The following is a 27,996-nucleotide window of genomic DNA, read 5'->3' as shown; positions in this document are numbered from 1 at the left end:
CGGCCGGCACCTTCGTGCGATTGGACGCGCAACGGTGGCGGATGGATGGGCGACGCTGTTCCGCGCGTGGAGGACTTTCCGGGCAGTGGCGTCGCCAAGAAAGGTTCCTCTTCCTGTTTTTCTTTTTTTTTTCCTTTTTCATTTTGCTTCTGTTCGTACTGGACCGCCGGACCGACCTAGGCGACCGGTCATATGCTGGACGTAGTTAGCCAGAGCGTCCAGCTCTGGACGATTTTACAAACAGCGTCCAGATGTGGACGCTGTATTCTTCAGCGTCCATCCTATTATTAAAAATCCCAACTTTAATTTACCAGATATTTAATTATGGAGTTATTAATTATTATATTAAAAAAATTCGGGGTAGTCTAGCTAGGTTAACATTGGTGGGAGAATGCAATATTACAATATACACTACTTATTTAGCAAATTAAGAGATGTATGTATGGCTAGTATACTAGTAAACTATATATATAGCAGTAGAATATACCAACATGGAAATACATGTTTCCTATCTGTCGTGTCTGATGCAAGAGCAGACACAACGACGCTAATACTGTTCGTCCAATAAGAATCCATGCCATGACGTACTGACATGATTCTGCTCCTCTGTCCAATGTGAATACCAAATGTTTAGGATTGAAGGACTGGCACTGTAGGAAAACTCAAAGAAAAAAAAACATTGCGGAAATTATTAACTAATGCTGGTGGAAGATGACAGACGAGGAAACAGGAAGGTGGAAAACAGAGGAAGATGGGAAAAAGAAAAGGAGAAAGAAACAAAAAGGAGGAAAAAAAAGAGGGTAGGTAGGGAGATTAAGAGAAGAGACCTTCTTAAAAAGTAATGAACAGATGGAAAATTTCCCAATGAATAAAATTGAAAATTTTAATTTTAAACTCTTAGTTATGGACTAAAGAAACTCCAAGGAAAATGCGAAAACTGAAGAAAACATGATAACACAAGAAGAAGAAGAAGAAAAAGCGGACAACTGAAAATCTATCTATCTATCTATCTTTCTATCTATCTATACCTATATTAATCGGGCACTTTCTATGAGTTCCCACGTTAATCAGAAAGATATAAGCATTGAATTAACACATCATAATGTCGGGACTGTTGATTTTAATCTGTGTTTAGGATATCATATCTCATGAGCTTCTTTTAGGAATCTAACACATGCGTGTTTTGAGAGCCCATTCAATAAGTGTTGAACTCCGATCCAATTCAGGGTTCTTTTAGTTGATCCGATCCAATTATGTTACAATACGTGCTCGATCATATATCTTATCCGGCCTCTCCGATATACCGATCAACCACGACTCCATCTACCATCGACGTCCTATATACCCTGGCGTGGATTTCAGCCGGGTGTCGAATATAGCGGATGATTCTTTCTGATGTGCATGCAGGTCGACGACACAACTTGATCAGCTACATCAGCACGGCCATGAGGAGCGAGCCGCATGCGCGTGTCAGATTGTCTTGCACCGCACCTCCATCGTCTTCGTAATCTCGCCGGTCGGTTCGAGCTCCTGGCGACTTGGCAAGCTCCTACCCGCCACGCATGCTGAAACAGCAAAGAACGTATGTCTTTTTTATTAATATATAATATGCCACCAACCTTTTTCAGCCAGATCCACATGATTAAAATTAGTGTCTCCAGAGATTTAATAATTAAGAAGATTGCTTTGGGGGCACCTGTTTGACAGAGGGGAAAAAAGGGCCCATTATATCGATACGCGACACATGAAGTGCATATTTGAGTCACTCTATACGAGAGATTTCTTAATTTTCTAGCTGTGTGAAAGAGCATCCATATATATTTCTACTTGAACCACAGATATATAGCTAGCAGGTAATGTTATGTCATGTGATGCACTAATCCTGATTCGGTCGACCTAAGGATGTTCTGTCTTTTGGTCGATCTTAGGACATGTTCTTAACGAATCTTTTTGTGTTTTACCAGAAGTCACATGCATGCAGCCCACGCTTGCAGTGCTGCAGAAGCTGAGGAGCGGACGAGGCCATCTACATGTTAAGCAGATTAGCATGGTTCAGCGACAAGGTGATCATGCAAGGTTTTATTTAAAGAATATCATATGGTACGTAAAACCAGGTTAGGTGCTTTTCTTCCTTTTAGAAAAAATGAAATAGGCTTTTTCATCTGTGATTTTAGTTAACAAATTCAAGCATTAATGGTATGCGCTATTTTCTTTATCACACTTTAATTAATACAGCCGGCGGCCGGTGTTCTTATTGATATATATCAAATAAAAATATTTGTTACATGTTTTACTTGACAGGCCCAAATTATAAAAGATCATATTGGAAAAATAGTCGATTGGAGGTACAACTTGGTGATGATTAATTGTTCTGCGTAGTTTACATGCACATAACATTAATTAGTTTTCCTTAATGCAGTCCACATGTTTTTTTTATATTGCCTTCAGAGTAGACCAAATCAGAGACAAGAGCTACCCTTCAATAAAGTTTAAATTTTTAGAATTTTTAAATTACAAATTACTAAACCACAAAGTATTACTAAACATAAAATAATTTGTTTTCAACTATAAAAGCGCTAATTTTGTGACTATAAATTTCAGGACTTCGTTTTGAATATGAATGCGTATGAAATGGACAACTAATTATTAGATTAAGTTATAATGTAACTTCTTGACAGCAGTAACTCGGTAACTAGACCAAGTGGGGTTCCAATTAATATATTAGCATCGACTACAAATGATTTAGTATTTACATACTCACTTTAATAAATAGTTTCTGACAACCTGTTACTTACAACTAAACTTTCGATAACAAATTAGTTTGGCCTCTATCTTAGTTGGTTAAAACTTAAAAGATGTGTATTCGTACGTATGTGCGTCCATGTACTAGTTCTATTAATTGGTTAGCAAGATTAAAGCTATTCTTTACTTCGAGAGATGTGCTTTAAATCCTTACCAACTAGATCTTGCTGCACCTGGTAACAAACATGCATAAACTATTTCTCAAGATATGTGTTTGGAAAGCCCAAAGTACTGATAGTTAGCTCTTGGTCATCCAGTCAAAAAAAAAAAAAAAAGAGAGAGCTTGTGCCGTCTAAGATGCTACAACTGTGCCTGCCTCCTAACCATCCATAATCTTACTCACCTACTGCTAACATCGTCAATTCTCTCCTCCTATACCCATTTTCACTACCCTTCGATGGTTGATTGATGCCCCGGTTTCCCACTAAAATCATCCCAGGTATTCCTCCACGTTAGTATATAATCCTAAGTTACTTTCATGGGGAGGGTACTCCTCCGTATTTAGCCCCGGTTGAATGGCCATGACAGGTTGTCATAAGGAACTTGGTAACCAGGGGTGGTCTCTCGAAACACCAGGAGAGTATCGTAAGGGGGTATTGGCTATATAATTATATAGTAGATAAAATTGACCAAACTTGTATGTATGTATATTAGAAGTATAGGAAATAATTATTTTCTTATTCTTTTCCACTTATACTAGAATTAGTATGTATGAGAATATTGAGTGCTTCCGCTTTATGTCACTCTACCCTTGAATTGAATTAACCCCTGCTTAGACTTTGATTATTACAAGTAACATATAAATATTAGCTTGGTTCTCTCTATTATAATCTTCCCACGGGATTAAACAAATACGATACCCTTAGAATACTCTCGGGTGAAATGCTACAATGATATATCCGTGCGTTTGCGCATATGATCTGTAACCATAATATATCATGAATATTTCTGGCGCCATTGCTAGAAATTATATTTCTAGTAATGTCGTTAAGAAATAACAACAAGCATTTCTGGCACCGTTACCGAGGATTATATTTCTAGTAACATCGTTAAGAAATAACAACAGACACTAAGTTTGTCCCTTCAGCACTCTCAAAAGATCGTTTGTCCCTTAAATCTTTATATCTTTATGCTATCTGAAGAACTTACAACTATTATATTCATCTGACAGCTAGCTACTCATCTTAAGCTTTTGAAAAGCCTCATAATCCTTTTCCACAATTGTCGAGGAGAGATCCTCTCTAGCGGGTGGTCGTGAGACCCCCCTTTGTGAGTTCGGCCGGGGGAGATGGCGCGATGGTCAAGAGCGTACTTCCACTTGCAATCTAGCTGCTAGACCGCTACCTAGCCTCTGTGAAAGACAAGGGATTATACAGGTTTGGGCCGCTATCGAGCGTAATACCCTACTCCTGTGTGTGGGATTATGATTAACTTTTACAAGAGGTTGGGGCACCGTGCATTGAAGGCACGGAGCAGCGTCTCCTGCTCCGCCTGACCTCCCCGCCACGTGGTGGCCGGACGGGGGCCTCGGGGTGGCGCACGCTAAGGACCCGAGGGTCGCGATGTGGCACCCCGAGGCCACTTGGCCGCGTCAATGCTACCTGACTGCCTCCCCCGAGAGGGCGGGGGAAAGCCAGGCTGCACAGCCACATGGCCAGACGGGAAGGTGGCTTCCCTCTACTTTGCGTACCCCCGGGCCCATATCACCGACAGTAGCCCCCGGCACCGCGTATGACTGCGACACCCTCGGGGTGGTCTAGCGTGGTGCCTCATAACTTCCGTCTCGTGATAACGGGTTGCACGGGGGTTCGAGGAGCCATCATTGGGGCGCTCAACTCAAGCGTCCATCGTGATGATTATTCGACCGCCGATAAACGCGCCACGCGCGGGGGCGAGCAAGGCGGGAAAAACGAGGAGTCTCGTCCGACGTGCTCGGCGCCATTACTAGCCATCTCGTCAACTGCCCGACCGCCAGGCGCGTGGGGACGCGGGATTGTCAGTGGGCCCGTCTGGCCACAACTGCAATCATCGCGCGCTCTGCGCCGGCTGCGCTGGTGACAGGTGCACTAAGTGCAGGACGCGCGTTTAGCGGGCTGAATGGGACGAGCGGGCGCGAGAACCGAGGAGGCAACCGTTGCGCCGAAAATTGAGGCAACCGCAGAGGCGAGAATCAAGGAGGCGGACGCTGGCGAGGCGAGGATAAAAAGGGGGGAGGGCGGAGAATTCGTCTCCTTTGTTTCGCCATTTTCTCGCCCGCATACACGCTTCTCAGCCCCCAGCGTTCTTCTCAGAGAATTCGTCTCCTTTGTTTCGCCATTTTCTCGCCCGCATACACGCTTCTCAGCCCCCAGCGTTCTTCTCTCCCTCCATCGTACTTTGCACGCCCAACTTCTCGCCCGCATCCGCCGGCTGCTATGGCCCAAGACGCTGGCAGCGCCATCCTTCCGGCATCGCGCATCACGGCAGAGAGGCACATGAGCCTCATCCGCAAGATTATGCCGGAGGACGCCGCCGTGAGAGCAGGGGAGACGCGGCCGCGGCCGCGGTACCCGGAGAGGTCCGTGCATCTCCTCTCCTTTGCTATGGCGGGGTTGATCCCGCCCTTCTCCAGATTCTTTTACGAGGTCTTGGATTTTTACGAGATCCACGCCTTGCATGTCGCTCCCAATGCCGTGATGATCCTGGCCATCTTCGCGCATCTGTGTGAGATGTTCGTCGGGGTGCGGCCGTCGATGTGGCTGTTTCAGTGCTTCTTTGTCCATCAACTTCAGCAAGGCGCGATGGGGGGGGGGAATGCTACTTCCAGCCCCGATCGGCGGTGACAGGGCAGTACATCGAAAGCCACCTCCGCAAGAAGTGGGAGGACTGGAAGAAGGACTGATTATACACCATGCTGCCCGACCACCAGCGCCTCCGGCTCCCCACCGGTCCTCCTAAGCGATCCGCGGGTTTGCAGGCAGTCGCAGAACTGGGGGAGGAGTACGACGCGGTCCAGGATCGCCTCAGAGGCTTGCGGAGCCGGGGTCTGACGGCAGCGATGGTGTTCGGCGACTACTTCCCCCGTCGCATCGCATCTTTCCAAGAGCGGTCCAGCGGCGCGTGGGAGTACACCGGGTATAACGACCCGATGCGTACTCACGTCGGCGAGCGGTGGGACTGGAGCGACGAAGACGCGAAGACGGTGGTCCGGCGGGTGTCGGGCCTGGACACCGTCGAGCAAACGTTAATCCTAGACGGGATCCTCCCCCTCTGCAGCGACCGCGACCGGGAGAGCATCCTGGCGGTGACGATGGCGGTGGGCACAGGGGGAGGTCGGCCCCGCCGGGGCGCTACCGGCGGCGGCGTTGGCGACGGCGTGGGGAGCAGCAGCAGAGCTGGCGGTTCCGGCGGCGGCAGCAGCTCTAGGGCGCCCGGCCCGAGCTGCGGGGCCGGTAGGAGCCCGTCTGCCAACCCGAAAGGGAAGCGGAAGTTTTCTGAGTCTAGACCACCTTCTCCTCCGTGCGGTGGCGGCGCCGAGTGCGCAGCCGACCGGCCACCGATGAGTCACCAGCGCCCCGCCGCAGCAGAAGCCGGGCGGAAGAAGAAAAGGCTCCGGAAGATGGGCCAGATGGAGCCGTGCCGGGGGGAGCTTCATCGAGCCCCCAGAGTGGACCTTCAAGCGCCCCCCTCACAGGTACGATCACCAAGGTCTGATCCCGTGCTCTCCATCCATCCTGGCTTTGTGCTTCTTCCTCTCTCTCTTTTTTTCTTTTTTTAAAAAAACTGCAACTGGGGTTCTCCTGCAGTGAGCTTCCCTCCCGAGGGGCCTCGGCAGCCGAACCCCCCGGGGTTCTAAGTCCGAGCGGCCGGGAGTCGGCCGAACAGGGGCCGTGGATCCTTCACAGCCCCCCAGCGGGGCCGGCGGGCCACACGCCTAGTCCGGCTCCGAGTCCACCACGGGCGAGACCGTCCCCTTGAGGGAGGAGAGGACGCCATCCGCTGTCGGTGGTGGTGGCACCGAGGTCCCCCTCGGGGGTGGTCCCGAGGGCACAGCCGAAGGGAACGCGGCCTGGAGGCGGAGGCCGAGGCGGAACGCGGCCCGGACGCCGAGGCGGAACACGGCCCAGAGGCCAAGGTGGGTTGCGAGCCCGAACCTGAGGCCGAGGCTTTGCTGCGGGCCCGGGAGGAAGCGCTCGAGGCCGAGCACTAAACCTTGTACGAGCGCACCCGCTCTGCACAGGAGTTCGAGGCCACGATTCGCCGGCGGATCAAGGTCCTCGACGGCAACCAGCGCGAGCAGGAGGGGCGCAGTCGGGCACAAGCGCAGCGGGCCCAGGAGCTGGAGGAGCGGGCCCAAGCGCTCGAGGAGCGGGCACGCGCGTTGGACTAGCGCGAGGCCACCCTGGCCGCCCACGAGGTGACGGCGGCTGAGGCCGAATCCGCCCTTCGCCTCCGCGAGGAGGCCGCTGCTGAGTGCACCCGAACCACCACCGCCACCGAGGCTACAGTGGCTCGTTGCGCGGAGGAGCTGTGGCTTCGAGAGGAGGTGTGGTGGGAGCAGGACGCCGCGCTTGCCAAACGCGAGGCCGAGGTTAACCGCCGCGAGGTGGCGGCACGTCGGCTAAGCGACCAGCTCACCAAACGTGAGGAGGCCGTCGTCGGGCGCGAGGCCCACCACCTAGAAAGTGCCCGGGCCGAACGCGCGGCGATGGCGGCGTAGGCGTCTGAGCTGGAGGCCAGGGAGAAGGAACTAGCGTCGCGTGGGCAGCCCGGCGATACCGATCTGGCCATCCAGCTCGCCACGGCCCAAGACACCCTCGCTGATATGGGACGGCTGGTGCAGGACCAGGCTGGAGAGATCGCGGCCCTCCATCTCGCCAACGACATCGGGCCCGGCCAACTCCACGATGCCATCGAACGGCTGGAGCGTGCGGGGCGCCAGGTGGGCATCTCCATGCGCTGGGACAAGAAGCTCCCATCCACAAGGCCGGCACTCGCACGACGGTTGGACAAGATGGCGGCGGACCTGGAGAAGCTGGAGGAGGAGGTCGGCGAGGCCGTGAAGTCGTCATCGGCTTCCTTGGTGCGGGCGGAGATGGAGCTTGTCCTCACGAGTCACCAGGCCCGCGACCCCGACTTCCTTCCCTAGCGCACGCTCGAAGATTTCTCCCCGGGGACTGACGCGATGGCCCTTGAGCAGGTTCGAGACGTCGGCCGACGCGATCGTCTCGGGCTTCGAGGGGACGGCCGCTCGGTTCAACCTCGCGCTTCCCTCGGATGAAGATAGCGGGAGCGATGACGGTGGTAGACGGTGAGCATTGGGACGAGGTCGTCAGCGGTGCCGGACTTGGAGGCCCGAGCACCTCCATGACTGCCCCTACCCCTTCTTCTTTATTTTGCTATGTCCTTGTGGTGAACGCTTGAAACTCTAGGCCATCGTACCACCCTGGTTGCCAACTTGGATTGATCGGGCCCAGACGTGGTGCTAATGGTAGCACCGCAAGCTCTGTTGATAGCGAGCCGCCCAAAGGGCGGCGCGCCTTCTTCGCTCTTCTAGATAGTCGAGGTCATCCCGTCGGAGCTCGTCCTGGTTCGCCTCGTTATACAATGCAACACGGGGCGAACCCAAGGAGAGCTCTGAGGGAAGGACCACCTCGGCGCCGTACACCAGGAAGAAGGGTGTTTCTCCCGTTGCGTGACTCGGAGTGGTCCGATTGGCCCACAGCACTGCGGGCAGTTCCTCAAGCCAAGAATCCCCATGCTTCTTGAGGACGTTGTACGTCCTGGTCTTGAGGCCTTTGACGATCTCAGCATTGGCATGCTCGACTTGGCCGTTGCTCTTGGGGTTGGCGGGTGAGGCAAAGCATAGCTTGATGCCCATGTCATCACATTAGTCACCAAACAGCTCACTGGTGAACTGGGTGCCGTTGTCCGTAATGATACGGTTTGGCACTCCGAATCGGGACGTGATTCCTCTGATGAACTTGAGGGCCGAATGCTTGTCGATCTTTACGATCGGGTAAGCCTCAGGCCACTTGGTGAACTTGTCGATGGCGACGTACGGGTGTTGGTACCCGCCGCGGGCCGCTTTGAAGGGGCCCAGGACAGGGGGGCGCATCCTCTCTATCGCGCGTATCTTCTCGGGATTAGCTTCTATGCCTTGTGACGAGACTAGTAAACCGAGAAGCATGGCCGCCGGCACACCGAACACACACTTTTCGGGGTTCAGTTTCATGCGCGTGGACCTGAGACTATCAAAAGTCTCAGCTAAGTCCGTCAAAAATGTTTCTTGGTGGCGCGTCTTTACCACCAAGTCATCGACATAAGCCTCAACATTACGCCCTATTTGATTACTCAAAGTAATACGAGTCATGCGTTGAAAAGTAGGGCCTGCATTCTTTAAACCAAAAGGCATAGTTGTATAACAAAAGGTGCCTACAGGAGTAATGAAAGCAGTTTTTTCCACAACTTCCCTAGCCATGCGGATCTGATGATACCCTGAGTAAGCATCTAGAAAACACGAAAGGTCGCACCCTGCGGTGGAGTCGACTATTTGATCTATGTGTGGTAAAGGGAGGGATCCTTAGGGCATGCCTTGTTGAGGTCCGTGTAGTCGATGCACATCCGGAGCTTGCCGTTGGCCTTTGGGACGACCGCCGGGTTCACAAGCCACTCCGGGTGGATGACCTCTCGGATGAAGCCGGCCTCCAGTAGCCGCGTCACCTCCTCGCGGATGTAGGCTTGCCGCTCCGGGGCCTGCCGCCGTACCTTCTGCCGGATGGGTCGCGTATCCGGCCGCATGGCGAGGCGGTGCTCGATCACCTCCCTGGGGACGCCGGGCATGTCCGACGGCTTCCAAGCGAAGACGTTGGAGTTTGCCCGCAGGAAGGAGACGAGCACGCTTTCCTATTTGGCATCCAAGTTACCGCCGATCTTGGCGGTCTTGGACGGATCATCACCAAGGGGATCTCCTTGACGGGCACCTCATCGCCCGAGGTGATGCGCTTCTTGGATGCGCGGGACGCGGAGGCTTCCGGGGCTCCGCCGGCCTCCTCCGGCTCGGTGGCCGCAGGCAAGCTGTCGGCGCACTGCTCCGCACAAGCCAGGGCAATCTTGACATCGCCAGAGACGGTGATGGGGCCATTGGGGCCCGGCATCTTCATCTAGAGGTAGGTGTAGTGGGTGGCGGCCATAAACTTCACCAACGCGGGCCTTCCCAGGACCGTGTTGTAGGGCAAATTGAGATTCGCCACATCGAAGTCGATCCACTCGGTGCGAAAGTTGGTGGAGTTGCTGAAGATGACTAGGAGCTCGATGTGGCCCAAAGGCCACGTGTGCCCTGGCGTCACGCCAATGATTGGCAGCGACGGCTGAAGCCTCATCCCCGGGGCCTTGAGGGCATGGAAGGCCGCCAGGGAGATGATGTTGAGGCTGGCCCACCCTCCCCCCCCCCCCGCGCCGGTCAAGACGCGCTTCATCTTGACGTTTGTTGGTATTTCTTAACGACATTACTAGAAATATAATTCCCAGCAATGGCGCAGAAATACTCCTGGTATATTATGGTTACAAAGTTCATCCGCAAGCGCACGGATATACCATTGAAGCATTTCAGCCGAGAGTATTCCAAGGGTATCGTATTTATTTTATCCCGTGGGAAGATCATGTAGAGAGAACTCAACTAATAATTTATATATTACTTGTGATAATCATATTCTAAGCAGGGGTTAAGATAATCCAAGGGTAGAGTGACACACAAGCATTACTACTCATTCTCATAATCTATTATCTAAGCTAAGTGGAAAGAAAAAAGAAAGAGAATCTATTCCTATACATCTAATATACATAGTATACATACATTCTAGTTGACTGATATACTAGCTAATACCCTCTATCCGATGCCCTCCTTGTACTTCGAGAAGCCACCCCTGAATGCCGAGTTCCTTACGACAGCCCGTCATGACCATACAACCGGGGCTAAATACGGAGGAATAACCTCCCCAGGGAATTAACTGTAACATCTCGGCCTAGGGCTTAATAGGATTAATAGAATACTCATGTCAACAAGTTGTAACTTTTTTTGGAAGCCAATCTCGAAAGAACTCTGAGGTTAAGCGTGCTTGGTCTGAAGCAATTTGGGATGGGTGACCGACCGAGAAATTCTTCCTGGGTGCACTCGAGTGAGGACAAAGTGTGCAGGAGCAATTTGGGATGGGTGATCGACCGGGAAATTCTTCCCGGGTGCGCACGAGTGAGGACAAAGTGTGCAGAAAAGACTTGTGTTGGTCTATGAGGGCAATCTATGACCTATGAAAGCTATCAGATGTAAACGGGCCCGGCCTGGGGGAAGGCGGAACGTTATAAAGTGGTATCAGAGCCGACTCTCGCGGTTTCACGGGAGCAATTTGGGATGGGTGACCGACCGGGAAATTCTTCCCGGGTGCGCACGAGTGAGGACAAAGTGTGCAGAAAAGACTTGTGTTGGTCTATGAGGGCAGTCTATGACCTATGAAAGCTATCAGATGTAAGCGGGCCCGGCCTGGGGGAAGGCGGAACGTTATAAAGTGGTATCAGAGCCGACTCTCGCGGTTTCATGGGCGCGTGTGTCGCAGTTGCGCAGGCATAAAGCTATCAGATGTAAGCGGGCCCGGCCTGGGGGAAGGCGGAACGTTACAAAGTGGTATCAGAGCCGACTCTCGTGGTTTCACGGGCGCGTGTGTCGCAGTTGCGCAGGCATGGTGCGCATGGCTGGTGTGGATCTGGAGTGGTCACACAGTATGGCACATGCGCTGGCACTGGACACACGGACGTGGCCAAGAGAGGACGTTCCTGGCCTGGGGGGTTGATCGACGGGGGCGTCGATCTCTCTTAAGGGGGTGAGGGTGTAACATCTCAGCCTAGGGCTTAATAGGATTAATAGAATACTCATGTCAACAAATTGCAACTTCTTTTCCAGAAGCCGATCTCGAAAGAACTTGTGCGCACGAGTGAGGACAAAGTATGCAAAAAAATACTTGTGTTGGTCTATGAGGGCAGTCTATGACCTATGAATACTTGTGTTGGTCTATGAGGACAGTCTATGACCTATGAAAACCATAAGATGTAAGCGGGGCCGGCCTGGGGGAAGGCGGAACGTTACATTATCTTAGGATTATATACCAGCGCGGAGGAATACCCGGATTATATACCGGCGCGGAGGAATACCCGTACAGTTCATTCGCAAGCGCACGAATATACCATTGTAGCATTTCACCCGAGAGTATTCTAAGGGTATCGTATTTACTTTATCCCGTGGGAAGATCATGTAGAGAGAACTCAACTAATAATTTATATATTACTTGTGATAATCATATTATAAGCAGGGGTTAAGATAATCCAAGGGTAGAGTGACATACAAGCCACTCCTGATTGCCGAGTTCCTTACGACAGCCCGTCATGACCATCCAACCGGGGCTAAATACGGAGGAATACCCTCCCCAGAAAATTAACTTAAGATTATACTAGAAAATGAGTGCGCCTTTGGCGCACCAACTTAAAAATAAGCTGTGAATATTTAAAATTTCCGTTTAGGATATATAAATGTTGTAGAGTTATTTAGAATTAGTTTGATTTCTTAGATATATATGAGATGGAGTAAAAATGAACCAAGCGACAATAATCGATGGTATTTGTGATATTTCTATTTGGAAAAAAATCTGGAATATTTCTAGTTGGAAAAACAAAATGGAAATGTTTATTTCCCGACAAACATATTACACATAGATAAACGGAAACTTGGCAAAAAAGAAAAATCTAAACTCAAAATAATATATCAATCAAGTTTAAAAATCTAGGACCCATAGATCTATACTATACGTGAAAGGCCCCTCGGCAAATTTAATGGTTATCTATAATCAGTTAAGCATGATTTTGTTCTAATAGACTAAATAAAAAACAAATAAAAAAATAGTGAATTCTATTTCCTTCCGTAATCATTATATCAGGAGTTTGTGAAAGTAAAAAATAATTATATTAAAAGTAGAAAATAAATTTCCAAATAGAAGTTTCTTTAAAATATCAAATGAACCTATTTTTTAAGTTTGTAATAACTAAAATACAACTAATCATACGCTAATGACTTTATCATTTTGTGTATCCTCTTCAACTTTATTAATTTCAAACACCATCCTAGTTGTATAAATGTCAAGGATGCACCAACCAGCTATTTTGGAGTTTGATCTTAGTTTTATGTATCTAATCGGACTCCGAGCCAAATTGTTTCTCTTATAATTATGCTTATAAGCAAAATTTGAATTTTAAAATTAATTTTGGAGTTAATTTTTATTTTTATTATCGTAGTTTATTTTATAGCATTTGCTTTTGAACACATGCTTTACTAATAAATATAGTAATGAGCGATTTGAAAAAGCATGTGGACAATCGAAAGGATGATTGAAAGCATGCATTTTCAGATTGTTGTTAAGACAAACAAAGGCGTAAAGTAATTATGGACTTGTGGTTAATAGTTTGGCCGGTCAGGCGTCACGCTTCCAGAGCCAACTTGGTGCAAGGTCACTCACCGGTCCCGTTTTTTTTTTGCACTATGATGCAAGGTGCTGCTACACAGTTGGGTCACTTTTCGAAAAAGAAAAATTTTAGGTTCTGGAAGTAAATATGCGGGTTGTATGTGTATGGATCAGCATACAGGGGCGCTTTTGTAAATATTTTTTCATTTAGTGGGAGCATGTAATAAGAAATCATAGAGGGGGTTCAAATGTAAATTGGATCCAGGTATTCAGCGGTACGCTTGTCTTTTTCCCTTCCCGAGCAAATTTCTCCGCGTGGCGAGTCACGCACTATTCTCCGACTCCATCCTTCGATTTCCTCTCAGCTCGCCCCCAGTCTCCCTCTCGGCTTCTTCATTCACCACCCTCCACAACTACAACCATGCGAGCACGGAGAGCAGGGTGCTAGCGAACATGACTGCAGTGACGGCGACCATCGATTAGGAGCGGCCTCCGGCGATTTAGGATGGCGGCGAGGATGGCATCGAAATAAGGACCAAATCCCATCGACGAGCAAACCCGCTGCTTGATTGCTCCATCCGTCACTGGCCATCAGCTCAGCCACCTCTCTGCCTCGCCCCCTCCCTCTCTCACCCTCCACATCCAGCCACTGCAGAGCTCTGAGACATCCCCTGAAGCCGAGAGATGGCCGGCTCGAGCGGAGGCGCAAGGGGGCATCCATCTCCCTCCACTGGCGTCGCTTCTCGCCTCCCCCCTCATCTTCCATTGGGCGCCGCATGTCCAGGCAGAGCAGGTCGGTAGATCACGCCATCACCCCCTCCAGGAGGTTTTTTCTTGTGATTTTTTTGTTGGATTTTTCTCCAATAATAGCAGCCCGGATTCTTCTGGATAAGATCACATGTTTTGTGTAAAAAAACACACTCAAAATTTGTATTTTATATTTAGATCACAAGATGATTTTTCACCGTTGATATATCATCTAACGGCAGAGGGAGGGTGCGGATACCTGGCAAATTCTCCAGCCGAGACTCCCGTTGGAGCACAACGCATGATGCCACGTGGTCCAATGAGGAGTGCGGAGGAATATCCGTACTGAGCTGTCACCATCAGCGGCCCACCTCTCATCTGTAATATATAACCCAAAATAATGATATCCCGTAATTTAGACACCACGTCTAAACTACCAGATACTACTCTAATATCATCGTCATGACATATAGTAATTGTATAAGCAAACACTATACCCGCACCAAAGCATCTCCCAGATAAGCTAGTAGTATATTCTGTATAACATGAACATAACGTAAAGTTGGTACTCATATACTCAGAAAGTATTTCAATAACAGAAATGTATTTAGAAGAATATTCTAATAAAAGTACAAAGCTTACAAAAGAGGAAAGGAAAGCTACTAGAGCCATACCCGAACTCTTCCGAAGACTTCCGGACTCCTGATTCCTATTCTAATTCTATTCCACCAGTTAGATACTACTAAACTAAACTTGAGATGAATGAGAGAGCTCTTGCTTGAGGTGTGTGTTGAATTGAAGAGAGTGAGCTCCTTATATAGAGGTAGGTATGATGGTTGTGGAAGGGGAATTGTCCGAAGTACCCTCCAACTGTCATTGGGGTGCAATCATGGACGTCCATGCCAAACCCTGGCCTCAACGGTGGAGATGGGGGTTCGGCCGAACCATGGGCTGGCCCAAACCAGCCCATCTTCGGCTGGCGACTTCCTCTATTGCTCCACTCCGCAGACTTGTGAATTTTGGCCCAATTCATTGTGTCAATTCTGGGTTCTTGGCCCATTCATACATAAGTCTGATTCTCGACATCGTCTGATTGATTTATCGTTTGTGTTGATATCGATTCTCCTCCACTTTATTGTCATTCTCTGCAAAAGGTTAGTAGACCTAATACTAGTGGAATATTATTATTTGAACAAAAATATGCATTGCAAGCATCACTAGTTCTCCTCTATTTTGGTAATATTGACGGGCGAAACTGATCAATAACGACCGTCAACAAAGCCCCCCAAGCTTGAACCTTTGCTCGTCCCGAGTGAAGGACAAAAGGGAACAAAGACTTGGTTGTTGATCAGAAGTTGCTACGATGCTGCATATCTCAAAGATATAGGTGCAAGGTATATGTACTGTCACGTCCTGATAAATTCATCCCAAGATAAAAATCATTTTCTAAAAGGAATAATAGAATTAATTAAAATTCGAAAAGAAATTGGCAAACACTAAAATACGTACAAGAAAAATTCAAATGCGGCCCGGAGAATTTTTGTTAAATTCTCCTTGGTCTAAAAGGAGCCCTCAAATTTTACTTGAATTTTCAGAGCACAAATAATAATTATTAAGAAATAAACAAAGTTAAAAAGGTTTTATAAAAAGAAAAACCCTAAAAAGTCCTTTTTCCCCCCTTCCCCTCTTGGGCCGGCTCGGCCCATCTCCCTCCCTCCTCCGTTTCCGCCGCTCGCCGCTCTCTCTCCCCGTCGGAATCGAGCTCGCGCCGTCGTCCTCTCTCTCCGCCGTCGCCGTTGAGCTTCGGTCCGCCGCCGTCGTCGCCCCGGATCTCCTCCCGCTTCGGCATCGCCTCCTTCGGCTTCGCCGCGTCCTCGCCGACCTCGTCCACCCCTTCGTTTCGCCCGCCGACCGCCGGAACGCCGCCGTCCTCGTTGACCCGAGCCGCGCCGCCGCCTCTCTCCGCTTCGATCGCCGTTTCCGTCGTCGCCGTCGACCCGGGGTGAGCTGAGGACCGCCATTTCGCTTCCCCCTTCCCTCCCCTCTCTCGGGCGCCGCTCCGTCGCGCCGGAGGTCGCCGCCGGCGACCATCGGGGCGCGGGCGCGTCGCCTCCCATCGGCTGTGCCGGCGAGGCCGCCTTCGGGCGCGCCCCGCGGCTGCCATGTGGGGCCCGGCCGTCAGCCGCCCGCGCCCTCGGGTGCGGCTGACGCGTGGGACCCACGGCGCCGGCCGGCGCAAGCCGCGTGCACCCGGTCCACCGTGGACCGTGAGGCTGCCGCGTGGGCCCCACTCCCGTGGACCCGGTCCGCGCGCCCCTCCCCTCGGCTGACGCAATAAATCCAATTTTTAAATTAAAATTTAAATGAAGAAATTCGCAAATATCCATTTAAAGAGCATATAAACTTCAAATGGCCATATCTTGGCCATTTGAACTCGGAATTGGACCGTTCAAGTCTCTAATTTTTCCTTAAGAAGTCAAGAACCCATTTTTGTGCTTTGTTTCTGCCTTTTATAGGGAGTTTATTAGAGTAAAAGCCGTTTCTTTTCCGTTGGTCGTGTAGACGCTGCAGCTTCGGAAGATCCGCTCTTCGTGGAAGTTGAAGCCGACGTTTGGGAAAGCGAGCAAGGCAAGTCACATCATCCTTGAACATATTGAATCCCAGTTTATAAAATTATGTTGCTTTAAATTATTGCATTATCGCTTTATTTAAATTCCCGCGTTATCACTGTTTTATCTAGCCATGCCTATCCACCTTTGTTATGACCTTATTATTATTGTTATTGTTATTATTACCTTGTTTACCCTAGATTAAACAAAACCCCAACTAGTGGACACTCTACTCATAGTACCACTAGTATAATTTTAGGTAGATGCTTCGCTGATTAATTAGGTAACATTAGGCGGTTTTACAACTCTAGACTTTGGGATATTCATATCACCTGGACACTTTGGAATTGTTGGTTTATTGTGGAATTGGACACACACCTCCCCCTCTATTCAAAACCCCCAAAATGGTTTTAGGCTGGGCTCAAGGTGCGTGGTTGGGTTTTGCTAGTCGTACCTCGGGTACTATAAGGATTAAGCTCGGGCCTCTGTTGCAAAGCACTACCGTACTTCCACATGTCTAGTGGGTAAGGCTTAGTTTGTGGCTCAGTCTGGTTATAAACAAAAGTACACGGATGGAGATGGACGAAGTCGGGGGTCGATGGACATCTCTAGGACAAATGAAGGCTTCACAAGCTGCGGCCCGGTAGTCGAGATGTCATGGCACAGGGCTGGTGTCCTGCTGCTAGGGGCTCAATCCTGCCTACCTGTCCCGGAGGTTCCGGCCGTAGGTGGGGTTGGGTCGGTACTCTTGTCTATGGCTAGGATGGGTTGGAAACTATGTCACGTCTTCCGTCCGTATACCGTGGTGGTATGTGGCACGTGGTTACACGTGAGGAAGATGTGTCTTGTGGGTAAAGATGTACACCTCTGATCAGAGTATAATCTATTTGAATAGCCGCGCCCTCGGTTATGGGCAAGCCGAGCAATGTACCCAAGTTAGTGTTTTAATTCTTAAAATTTGCTCAACAACTAAAATGTGGAATGGTTGGCCTGGGTTGGCTTGGGGCGAGCTGGGACCCAGGGTCGGGTTGCCAGTTCGGTATGAATCATCGTAGGCCTTGGGTTAAGGCAGGTTCGTGCGGGTTCACGACCTTGATTAATAATACTGTGTAGCTTTAGGATCGTCTTTTTAAAATGGCTTTGGGCAACTAAGTGACTTTTAAATGCGATTTACTGCAAAACTTAACCCTTATTATTAACCCCTTGTACCCCCTTGCATTAATCATGCATCTGCCGGTGTGACTTGCTGAGTACTGTGGTTGTACTCATTCTTGCTCAATCTTTCCCCCCCTTTAGTAAGAGAAGCTTTGGAGATGAAGTCTTAGGTGGAGTCCTGGCTTATACCCCAGTTGAGCGCCTGTGAAGATGGAGCCGTAGGCCCGCTAGTCCGCTGCTGTTTATTTTTGTTTGTCAGGTCTTAAGTGCCTTTGTAATAATGTAAATATTATTGATATAATAAAGATGTGTCTTTTATATCATGTTTGTGTGGTGTACCCCGGCTTTTCCTGGGACGGGGATTAATACACTAGCGTTCGGGAAAAGGCAATTTTCCCGGTCGCGACAAGCTGGTATCAGAGCCATCTCGACTGTAGGATAAGCCAAGTGGATAAAACCTAAGGACATATTTTATAAATGAAACTATTTGCGAAAGTTCCTTTTTCCTCCTTTCCCCTATGCTATTTGCAAAATGTTTACTCTTTCTTTCTTCTTCAAATTTCAACTAGTACGAGATGGTTAGTTTTGCGAAGAAGAAGATGTCGCCAATTGTTTGCCGAAGCTCCGGAAGACCGCAGGGTCCGCTAGCGAAGTGGAGGAAGCAGTGAAGCCAGCTGTGAAGCCGGAGTGAAGATCTTGGAGAACCCGTCGCAGAACCTAAGCCACCCTCTAGGGTAGAGTCGTTAGTCGTGTGCTCCTTTGCTTGTGTGTGTAGCGCGTGGTTTGCATCGGTGGGTTGTGATGTAACCATGCTAGGTTGTTTGCTTAATCAACTTGCAGAATAAGTGAAACAAACAACACATCAACAAGAAGAGTTAGTTCCTTTAAGGTCCTATCTCTAGTTCTGGTCTATTCTTTCCTGGCTTGTTTCCTCTCTCACCTCAATCCCTGTAACAGATGTTTAACAGAGAAAAAGAAAAGAATGTCAGCGGGTATGCCTCAAGTAACTCAAGTTTTCAACTCAATCCACCACTGGCCTCAAGAGAGTTAACCAGGGCACACCCTTGGTCCATTCCGAGCATGCTGCTTGGTTCACAGCTACCATTGGTTGGAAGTTAAGACCAAAATCAGTATGTGTTTGATCGAGCATTTGCCACCCAGGTGGATGAGCTTCCAATGCCAGAAGAGGATGTCCCCTTTTGTCACGATTGTAGAGAGCAAGGACACTATGCCCTGAATTGTCCATGGGTATATGCCAAAGAAGCTCCTTCCTTTGGTTTAGCAGGGCAGGCATCGCTAAACCAGCCTCCTCGCACCAAGTCAAGCTTGCAGCCTAGTGTGCAAAGTAGAGAGCCCAATGGAGAGAATCCATTGAATCCCGAGAATTGCTTTCCTCCTATCCTTTCGTACCACGTGGGGTCACGTACTAAGCAAGCCAAAGGCAAGAAGAGTAAGAATCAGAAGAGAAAAGCACCGATGCGAACTGAAGAAGAAGTACGTAAGATGACTATTACCAGCACCGAATGGCCTCCAGCAAGGATAACTATTCCTAGACGTCAAAGAGGAAATACCTTCCGAGGTGCACGACAGTTGACCCAGCACCTCCTAAGCCATGGTGGCAGAGTATCTGATAGTGAAGGGTCAGATCAAGTCTCCTCGGATGATGAAGATGAGTCTCCCCGACATCTCGGCGAGGAAGAAATGGAATCAAAGGCATGCACCCGTTGTGGAGAAATTGGACACGTTGCTAGCATGTGTCTCACACTCTGCCCTCATTGTGAGGAAGACCATCCACCAGGTGAATGTCCCACCCGCAAGGTGACATGTTTTCTGTGCGAAGGTACAAACCATGTGCTCAAGGATTGCCAACTCAGTGTGTTGTTGACCAAGACCGCAGAAATCCAACGAACAACCCTACGGTTGTCTCATCAGCTAGTCAGCTCCAATAGCAACATCGACAATATCATCCACAACACCAATGCTCCTCCTGCTCCACCTGACTCTGCAATAAATCATAGCAATAATACCTTCAGCACCAACCATTCTCTGCACCGACAGCCTCAGCAAAGAATTGTTGTCGATGGAAGAAGTTGTGTCTCTCCCCGACCTACTCCAGGCCGAGCAAAGGGCAATCAATCTCAGGAGGGCGATACCAAGCAGAAGACCGTTCTCTGCTTCAAATAGCAATCAGAAGGAAGCTTCTCCTGTGAATGATAGCAATATGCAGTCCTAACACATCATCACAGAACCAATCAAGGATGCAGTCACTAGAACAATGCCAGCTATATCTCTCCAGAATCAAAATGAGCAGCCACGTTTGTGGTTTTCAGTTCGCTACTTATCATTGTGTAATCGGGAGTTTGCAGCAATCATGTAATAAATAAATACATTCATGATTATAAACAATGAGTTTGTTATGTTTATGGATGATTCATGTTGAGGATACAATGTACCGATGATAAGCACCTTCCCTTTTTGTTTAAGGTAGTGCCTTGTATTCGTGTAATAAGGAAGAAATGTGTAATACAGACAAGTTCTAAGAGGATTCTTTTGGAAGATGCGGATATGTGATCATGTGTAAAATTGTTTACTGACAAAGGAGACCTAGGGTCTCGTGTCAGAGGAACTATATTCTAACCTCGAGTTAATAACCAACCTGTTGATGGAAAAGAAAACCAATTAAACTGTGTTGGGTTAAAAAGCCAATGAGACAGTAGTTGGGGATAAGAGTTTGGGTACGCCTTTTACATATCAAGATAAGGATTGTTGGATGAAACCCATAAGGGTACCCGCCATGCCTCTACATTGATAAGTTCGAATATACCTACAAACAGTTAAGAAGATCCAGGAGACATCAACATTTGAGGACATAGTAGTCGATGGTTGGTAATTAGTCTATCAGGTATCAGAAAAGGGTCAAAGGTGATATGGCAGAAGAACAATTTGGATGCTCCCCATCTCGAGGAAGCACTAAAGATGATCATCGGCAATTAAACCCTAGTGGCATAGATACAGATAGCAAGCAATGTATTTCCCTGAAGGTAGTCAGTGCAGCTTTTTGACGAACCCCGTCAAGGTTTCACTGAAAGGCAGCAAGCCAAAGGATCTCATCGCCACCAGAAGTGTCCGCGACCCACCTTAAAGAGTACCACCTGTTAGAGATAGCCCGAAAGATGATTGATCAAGGAGGTTGGCAAAGAGGTTCTCTAGTAGGAAAGATGTAGGCCGAAAGGTGATTGATAAAGGATAATCAGAAACATGCTCTGCATCACACAAGGAAGACTCCTGACAGTAATCGCCCTGCAACAGTCACCTTGTCATTGAGGTAGAAAAAAAAAAAATTTTGAGTAAGCAAGATGACCTAGGTAAAAGTGTTTCTATGAAGGCAAGGAGTGAAATCTTCAACTCGGTATCAGATGCTACACGGAGTGAAAAGTGCAGGCACCGGTTACCAGGCAATGCCATGTCTTGGAAGATGATCCAATGGGAAGGAACTCATCAAGGTCGAAGGTGTAAAGGAATACGTTGAAAGCTAAAAGATGACAACATGAAGAGAATAGTGGAAAGTAAACTGAACATAAAGAAAGTGAATTTGAGTTGTTTGTTCGTGAGAGCTATTCCCAGTTATGAACCAAGTGATATAATCTACAGATGTTAGATTAAAATCACATCTAACAACGAAGCTTCGGATTTGGCAGGATCACGATCAGACAATAACAAGTTCAGCAGTAAAGTCATTTAGGAAGACGTCAAAGCATATCAAGTGGGATAATTTGGTTCCCTTGGGAAACCTAATTCAAAGGCAAAGTTATCGACCCTTGCATCGAATAGCAGAAGTATCTAGCACCGGAGACCAGGAAAGCTAATATGAGACAATTAGTGGCAAGTTGTCAATCATGGTATTCTTAGTAAGCGGGATATCATAGTCCAAAGCATATGGTGGTAAGCTGGAAGGAAACGCCAAGCATGGTGTTCTCCCGATGGCAAGCATGGTATCCTAGTAATGACAAGCTGATATCGGCACATAACGTGAAGTGGGTAACTTGTATGAGGTTGACGCCAAAGATATGAATTATGAGAAGTTCTGGAACTGAAGTCCCATCTTCAAGTGCCACAACCCAGTCGAAGTCAGCTAAAAGGTGCACCCTGGTTCAAGTCAGGTGGAAAGAAGATTCCATCTGCAACAGGAGATCAAGCCAAGCAGTCCAGAGTGGAGAAGTTTTGTTAGGCAAGTTTGTTATAGAAGACGGAGCGGAAGAAGTCAGACAAGAAGAGAAGACCGCCCAACCTATCTTCTTGCTAGCCTCCTCGAATCTCGGGGACGAGATTCTTGTAAGGGGGGTGGATTTGTCACGTCCTGATAAATTCATCCCAAGATAAAAATCATTTTCTAAAAGGAATAATAGAATTAATTAAAATTCGAAAAGAAATTGGCAAACACTAAAATACGTACAAGAAAAATTCAAATGCGGCCCGGAGAATTTTTGTTAAATTCTCCTTGGTCTAAAAGGAGCCCTCAAATTTTACTTGAATTTTCAGAGCACAAATAATAATTATTAAGAAATAAACAAAGTTAAAAATGTTTTATAAAAAGAAAAACCCTAAAAAGTCCTTTTTCCCCCCTTCCCCTCTTGGGCCGGCTCGGCCCATCTCCCTCCCTCCTCCGTTTCCGCCGCTCGCCGCTCTCTCTCCCCGTCGGAATCGAGCTCGCGCCGTCGTCCTCTCTCTCCGCCGTCGTCGCCCCGGATCTCCTCCCGCTTCGGCATCGCCTCCTTCGGCTTCGCCGCGTCCTCGCCGACCTCGTCCACCCCTTCGTTTCGCCCGCCGACCGCCGGAACGCCGCCGTCCTTGTCGACCCGACCCGCGCCGCCGCCTCTCTCCGCTTCGGTCGCCGTTTCCGTCGTCGCCGTCGACCCGGGGTGAGCCGAGGACCGCCATTTCGCTTCCCCCTTCCCTCCCCTCTCTCGGGCGCCGCTCCGTCGCGCCGGAGGTCGCCGCCGGCGACCATCGGGGCGCGGGCGCGTCGCCTCCCGTCGGCTGTGCCGGCGAGGCCGCCTTCGGGCGCGCCCCGCGGCTGCCATGTGGGGCCCGGCCGTCAGCCGCCCGCGCCCTCGGGTGCGGCTGACGCGTGGGACCCACGGCGCCGGCCGGCGCAAGCCGCGTGCACCCGGTCCACCGTGGACCGTGAGGCTGCCGCGTGGGCCCCACTCCCGTGGACCCGGTCCGCGCGCCCCTCCCCTCGGCTGACGCAATAAATCCGATTTTTAAATTAAAATTTAAATGAAGAAATTCGCAAATATCCATTTAAAGAGCATATAAACTTCAAATGGCCATATCTTGGCCATTTGAACTCGGAATTGGACCGTTCAAGTCTCTAATTTTTCCTTAAGAAGTCAAGAACCCATTTTTGTGCTTTGTTTTTGCTTGTTATAGGGAGTTTATTAGAGTAAAAGCCGTTTCTTTTACGTTGGTCATGTAGACGCTGCAGCTTCGGAAGATCCGCTCTTCGTGGAAGTTGAAGCCGACGTTTGGGAAAGCGAGCAAGGCAAGTCACATCATCCTTGAACATATTGAATCCCAGTTTATAAAATTATGTTGCTTTAAATTATTGCATTATCGCTTTATTTAAATTCCCGCGTTATCACTGTTTTATCTAGCCATGCCTATCCACCTTTGTTATGACCTTATTATTATTGTTATTGTTATTATTACCTTGTTCACCCTAGATTAAACAAAACCCCAACTAGTGGACACTCTACTCATAGTACCACTAGTATAATTTTAGGTAGATGCTTCGCTGATTAATTAGGTAACATTAGGCGGTTTTACAACTCTAGACTTTGGGATATTCATATCACCTGGACACTTTGGAATTGTTGGTTTATTGTGGAATTGGACACACACCTCCCCCTCTATTCAAAACCCCCAAAATGGTTTTAGGCTGGGCTCGAGGTGCGTGGTTGGGTTTTGCTAGTCGTACCTCGGGTACTATAAGGATTAAGCTCGGGCCTCTGTTGCAAAGCACTACCGTACTTCCACATGTCTAGTGGGTAAGGTTTAGTTTGTGGCTCAGTCTGGTTATAAACAAAAGTACACGGATGGAGATGGACGAAGTCGGGGGTCGATGGACATCTCTAGGACAAATGAAGGCTACACGAGCTGCGGCCCGGTAGTCGAGATGTCATGGCACAGGGCTGGTGTCCTGCTGCTAGGGGCTCAATCCTGCCTACCTGTCCCGGAGGTTCCGGCCGTAGGTGGGGTTGGGTCGGTACTCTTGTCTATGGCTAGGATGGGTTGGAAACTATGTCACGTCTTCCGTCCGTATACCGTGGTGGTATGTGGCACGTGGTTACACGTGAGGAAGATGTGTCTTGTGGGTAAAGATGTACACCTCTGATCAGAGTATAATCTATTCGAATAGCCGCGCCCTCGGTTATGGGCAAGCCGAGCAATGTACCCAAGCTAGTGTTTTAATTCTTAAAATTTGCTCAACAACTAAAATGTGGAATGGTTGGCCTGGGTTGGCTTGGGACGAGCTGGGACCCAGGGTCGGGTTGCCAGTTCGGTCTGAATCATCGTAGGCCTTGGGTTAAGGCAGGTTCGTGCGGGTTCACGACCTTGATTAATAATACTGTGTAGCTCTAGGATCGTCTTTTTAAAATGGCTTTGGGCAACTAAGTGACTTTTAAATGCGATTTACTGCAAAACTTAACCCTTATTATTAACCCCTTGTACCCCCTTGCATTAATCATGCATCTGCCGGTGTGACTTGCTGAGTACTGTGGTTGTACTCATTCTTGCTCAATCTTTCCCCCCCTTCAGTAAGAGAAGCTTTGGAGAAGAAGTCTTAGGTGGAGTCCTGGCTTATACCCCAGTTGAGCGCCTGTGAAGATGGAGCCATAGGCCCGCTAGTCCGCTGCTGTTTATTTTTGTTTGTCAGGTCTTAAGTGCCTTTGTAATAATGTAAATATTATTGATATAATAAAGATGTGTCTTTTATATCATGTTTGTGTGGTGTACCCCGGCTTTTTCTGGGACGGGGATTAATACACTAGCGTTCGGGAAAAGGCAATTTTCCCGGTCGCGACATGTACTCTCTCTTAGATTAAATAATCTTTGGCCCGGTGGCTTACCCTTACCCCTGATTCCCACGAGACACTACTTCTCTGTCACGCCAGGAAATTCACTAGTAATTTCCGAACTTATTTGTGCATAAAAATCCTCGTCCAGGAATCAGCCGAGGTACACAAACAGACAATTTTGTCTGTTAATGTACAAATCCATCTTAATAATAACGTTACATATTTACAAAAGAAAAAAAAACAGCAACGGAATTAACGGTCTAGCGATGGCTTCAGCTCCACTTCCACAGGCAGCTCAACTGGGGTATAAGCCAAACGTCTTCTCCTTCTGGATCCTTTTTCTTTAACTGAGGTTGATTGATTATTGCAAGTCATATGACATACTCAACAAGCCACACAGCAAATATTCAAGTGTACAAGGATACCAAAGGATGGCATAATATAGGCTCATTTGCAAAAGCAGTATTTAGCAACTATTTAAGAATAGTAAAACAGTAGAGTAATCATTAATTTTAATCAACACTGAACAACACGCCCATGCTGCTCAGGCCCAACCATCCTGAACAACCATACTCGGCTATACAGATCTAATTCCAAACCAGAAGCTAAACAAATTATTACCAGTTATAGCATCAATAATTATTTGTGAGAGGTGTGAGACTAATCACGAAAAACATTGCTCAACCCGCCCATGACCGCGGGCACGGCTATTCGAATAGTTTTACTCTGGCCAGAGGTGTACCACTGTACCCACAAGACACAGCCTCAACATCATGTCTACCATGCGTCGCGATACTGGAAAGTGCCCGAATAGAGGCTGTGACAATACCCTCTGCACAACACAACTCACCACAGTGCACCATTACTGGATCATAATCACCTCCTCTATAAATATAACCAGAGGCATGGAGTCCCCAGCGACCCCACGGACTTCTCGCCGCTTCTCAGTCTGGCACCCTGCAATAAATCATGTTATACAAAAGGTAAAGCCGTTGCTAGGGATGGCAATTGTGCCCGTTTGCCCGTTTACTCGCGGGTAAAAACCCTATTAGGGTTGGGTTTGTTCTCTATTTTATACCCATGGGTATCTTATTGGGTCAAAAGCTATGCCCGATGGGTAAATGGGCATGGGTATGGGTAATCACTACCCATGCCCGCTTTGCCCGTTTACCCGCGAAATCTAACTTACATGTAGGCTAGGAGTAAAATCCACTAGAATACATAAGCCCAGTTCTTTGTTTTCTTCGGTTTCCCTTTTATTTCCCTTATTATTTCTCTCCTCTTACTCTATCGCCGCCAGAGGAGAGACACGACACCGAGGTGGAGAATATTTGATGTTTTAAGTTCGATTCGAACTTAGTAGCTTGTAGACTTTTTGTTCCACTGCTTTTGTTGTGGCGGGTAAACGGGCACGCCCGCGGGCATAAGGCGCCCGCGGGCAATGGGCATGGGCAACTATCCTTACCCGTCATGTAGTAATGGGTATACCCACGGGCACAAATAATCTCACGGGCATGGGTATGGGTAGGCACTACCCGTGCCCGTCGCGCCCGATTGCCATCCCTAGCCGTTGCCCACGCTGGCTTGTGGTTGGTACGGTTAATGTTTCACAATAGTAGCTCGCGAACCGGTTCTTAATTGTCATGAGCACGACCATCAAAACTACATGCTCACAACCCACCATTAATCAGGTTTTATTTATCAATTAATTATCATAACACGATCAACCATCGTAAGCTACCATTAAATTAACCATAAGTAATAATGTAATATGATTCATCCCATTAACGAGCTAATGTTTCTAAGTATGGCTAAGCAATTATATATATAGCATTTAGCTGAACCAAACCAATATATAAGGTTCAAGCTAATCAATTTATTACCCATAGGAAAATAAAGTCATTGTTGGCCATAATTAAATGGGAAAGGCTCACCACCCGATGACATTCGAAAATAATGCATAAGTTGAAATAAAACATTAGCTTTAAACGGGTTCAACATGCTCAAAGTGTTGTTTGAGATCTGTGTGACTTGCCTTGAGCTTCCTCAAACGCTTCTGAACCTTCCTCAACGTAAACGCTCTCCTCCGGAACGTCGGAAACTAAAGCAAATAAACACAATCAACAAAACAGTAAAAAACAAGCATAAAAGTATATGTGGATATTTTTAACATGTAGATCTCCATTTTAGATGAATTTAGCAACTTGAACCACTTGAATCCGAGTTACAATGATTTAGTTATGAATTTCCGAAGTTTAATCAGATTTCATCTAATACAGAAAAACTAATAAAAGGATTTATGACGTCATCGATGACATCATCGCTGGCCATGGCTCTGAACCGTGAGGTCGCCGGAGCTGGAGGACTCGGCCGGGTCTTCCGAGGACACCTATGCGAAGAGGACGACGATGCGAACTCACCAGTGTGAAAAACAACGACGGACGACGACGAACGAAGGCCGGCGACGAACTCCAACGGCGGCTCGGCACGCGTCAACGTCAGCGACGGCGCTCCGGCGGTCTTCGGCGGCTGAAAAGGGGCGGCCGAGGTGCTCCTACTCCGCGCGAACCCTACGGCGACGACGCTAAGCGGCGACTGCGACCACAACCCCGGCGCGGCGCGGCTAGAACGACGACGACAACGGCGGCGGCTAGGGCTACGCGGTGGCGGCGCTACGGGCAACGGTAGAGCTCGGGACTTGGGGAAAACGGAAGAGGACCACTAGGGGATGCTTTATATAGGCTTGGATTAGAGAGATCGGACTCCAAACGAGAGGATTTTAACCGGAAAATCCGAGGGTTAGTTGGAGAGATATACTCGAAAACGAGTTTGATTCGGATAAAATATAAGGAATTAGGTTCCGATTCTTAGGGAAAACGAGAGAGGAAGATAAAGGAAATATTTCCCCTCAACTAATTTTCGGAATACACGAGAGATAAGGCCGGATTTGGTGGAGAAAACCGAGCCAACTCGGTCTCAGTTCGGCAGCCAGAGGTTGAAGATGAACAGTACGAGGGAGGTAAAGTAGACTTTCTCTGTGAGCTACCTTTACTAGAGCGGATTGATGGAGGGACCTGAAATGGACTTTGGAGGAGGGATCAGGCCAGCCGAAAGGAAGGG

General features: G+C 48.4%; 1 protein-coding gene and 3 long non-coding RNA genes across 4 annotated transcripts; 1 reads left to right on the top strand and 3 right to left on the bottom strand.

Moving 5' to 3' along the window:
* Window positions 1-8,266: 8,266 nt before the first annotated feature.
* On the bottom strand, window positions 8,267-8,662 carry LOC107280853 (uncharacterized). Its single transcript, XM_015782417.1, has one exon. It carries the CDS (start codon window positions 8,660-8,662, stop codon window positions 8,267-8,269), a length of 396 nt encoding a protein of 131 aa, XP_015637903.1.
* A 4,936-nt stretch (window positions 8,663-13,598) lies between these two features.
* On the top strand, window positions 13,599-14,695 carry LOC136354012 (uncharacterized). The gene is made up of 2 exons (XR_010737693.1): window positions 13,599-14,076; window positions 14,273-14,695. It is a non-coding gene; the product is annotated as an uncharacterized lncRNA (long non-coding RNA).
* Window positions 13,955-14,808, bottom strand: LOC112939051 (uncharacterized). The gene is made up of 3 exons (XR_010737691.1): window positions 14,705-14,808; window positions 14,290-14,408; window positions 13,955-14,167 (listed from the first exon to the last, which is right to left on the bottom strand). It is a non-coding gene; the product is annotated as an uncharacterized lncRNA (long non-coding RNA).
* Window positions 14,809-25,318: 10,510 nt separating this feature from the next.
* LOC136354009 (uncharacterized) lies at window positions 25,319-27,996 on the bottom strand. Its single transcript, XR_010737685.1, has 3 exons — window positions 27,297-27,996; window positions 26,912-26,977; window positions 25,319-25,833 (listed from the first exon to the last, which is right to left on the bottom strand). It is a non-coding gene; the product is annotated as an uncharacterized lncRNA (long non-coding RNA).

This window comes from Oryza sativa, chromosome 1 (assembly GCF_034140825.1).
Source record: "Oryza sativa Japonica Group chromosome 1, ASM3414082v1".
NCBI classification, from domain to species: Eukaryota; Viridiplantae; Streptophyta; class Magnoliopsida; order Poales; family Poaceae; genus Oryza; species Oryza sativa.
This window is presented reverse-complemented; position numbering and strand designations above follow the sequence as displayed.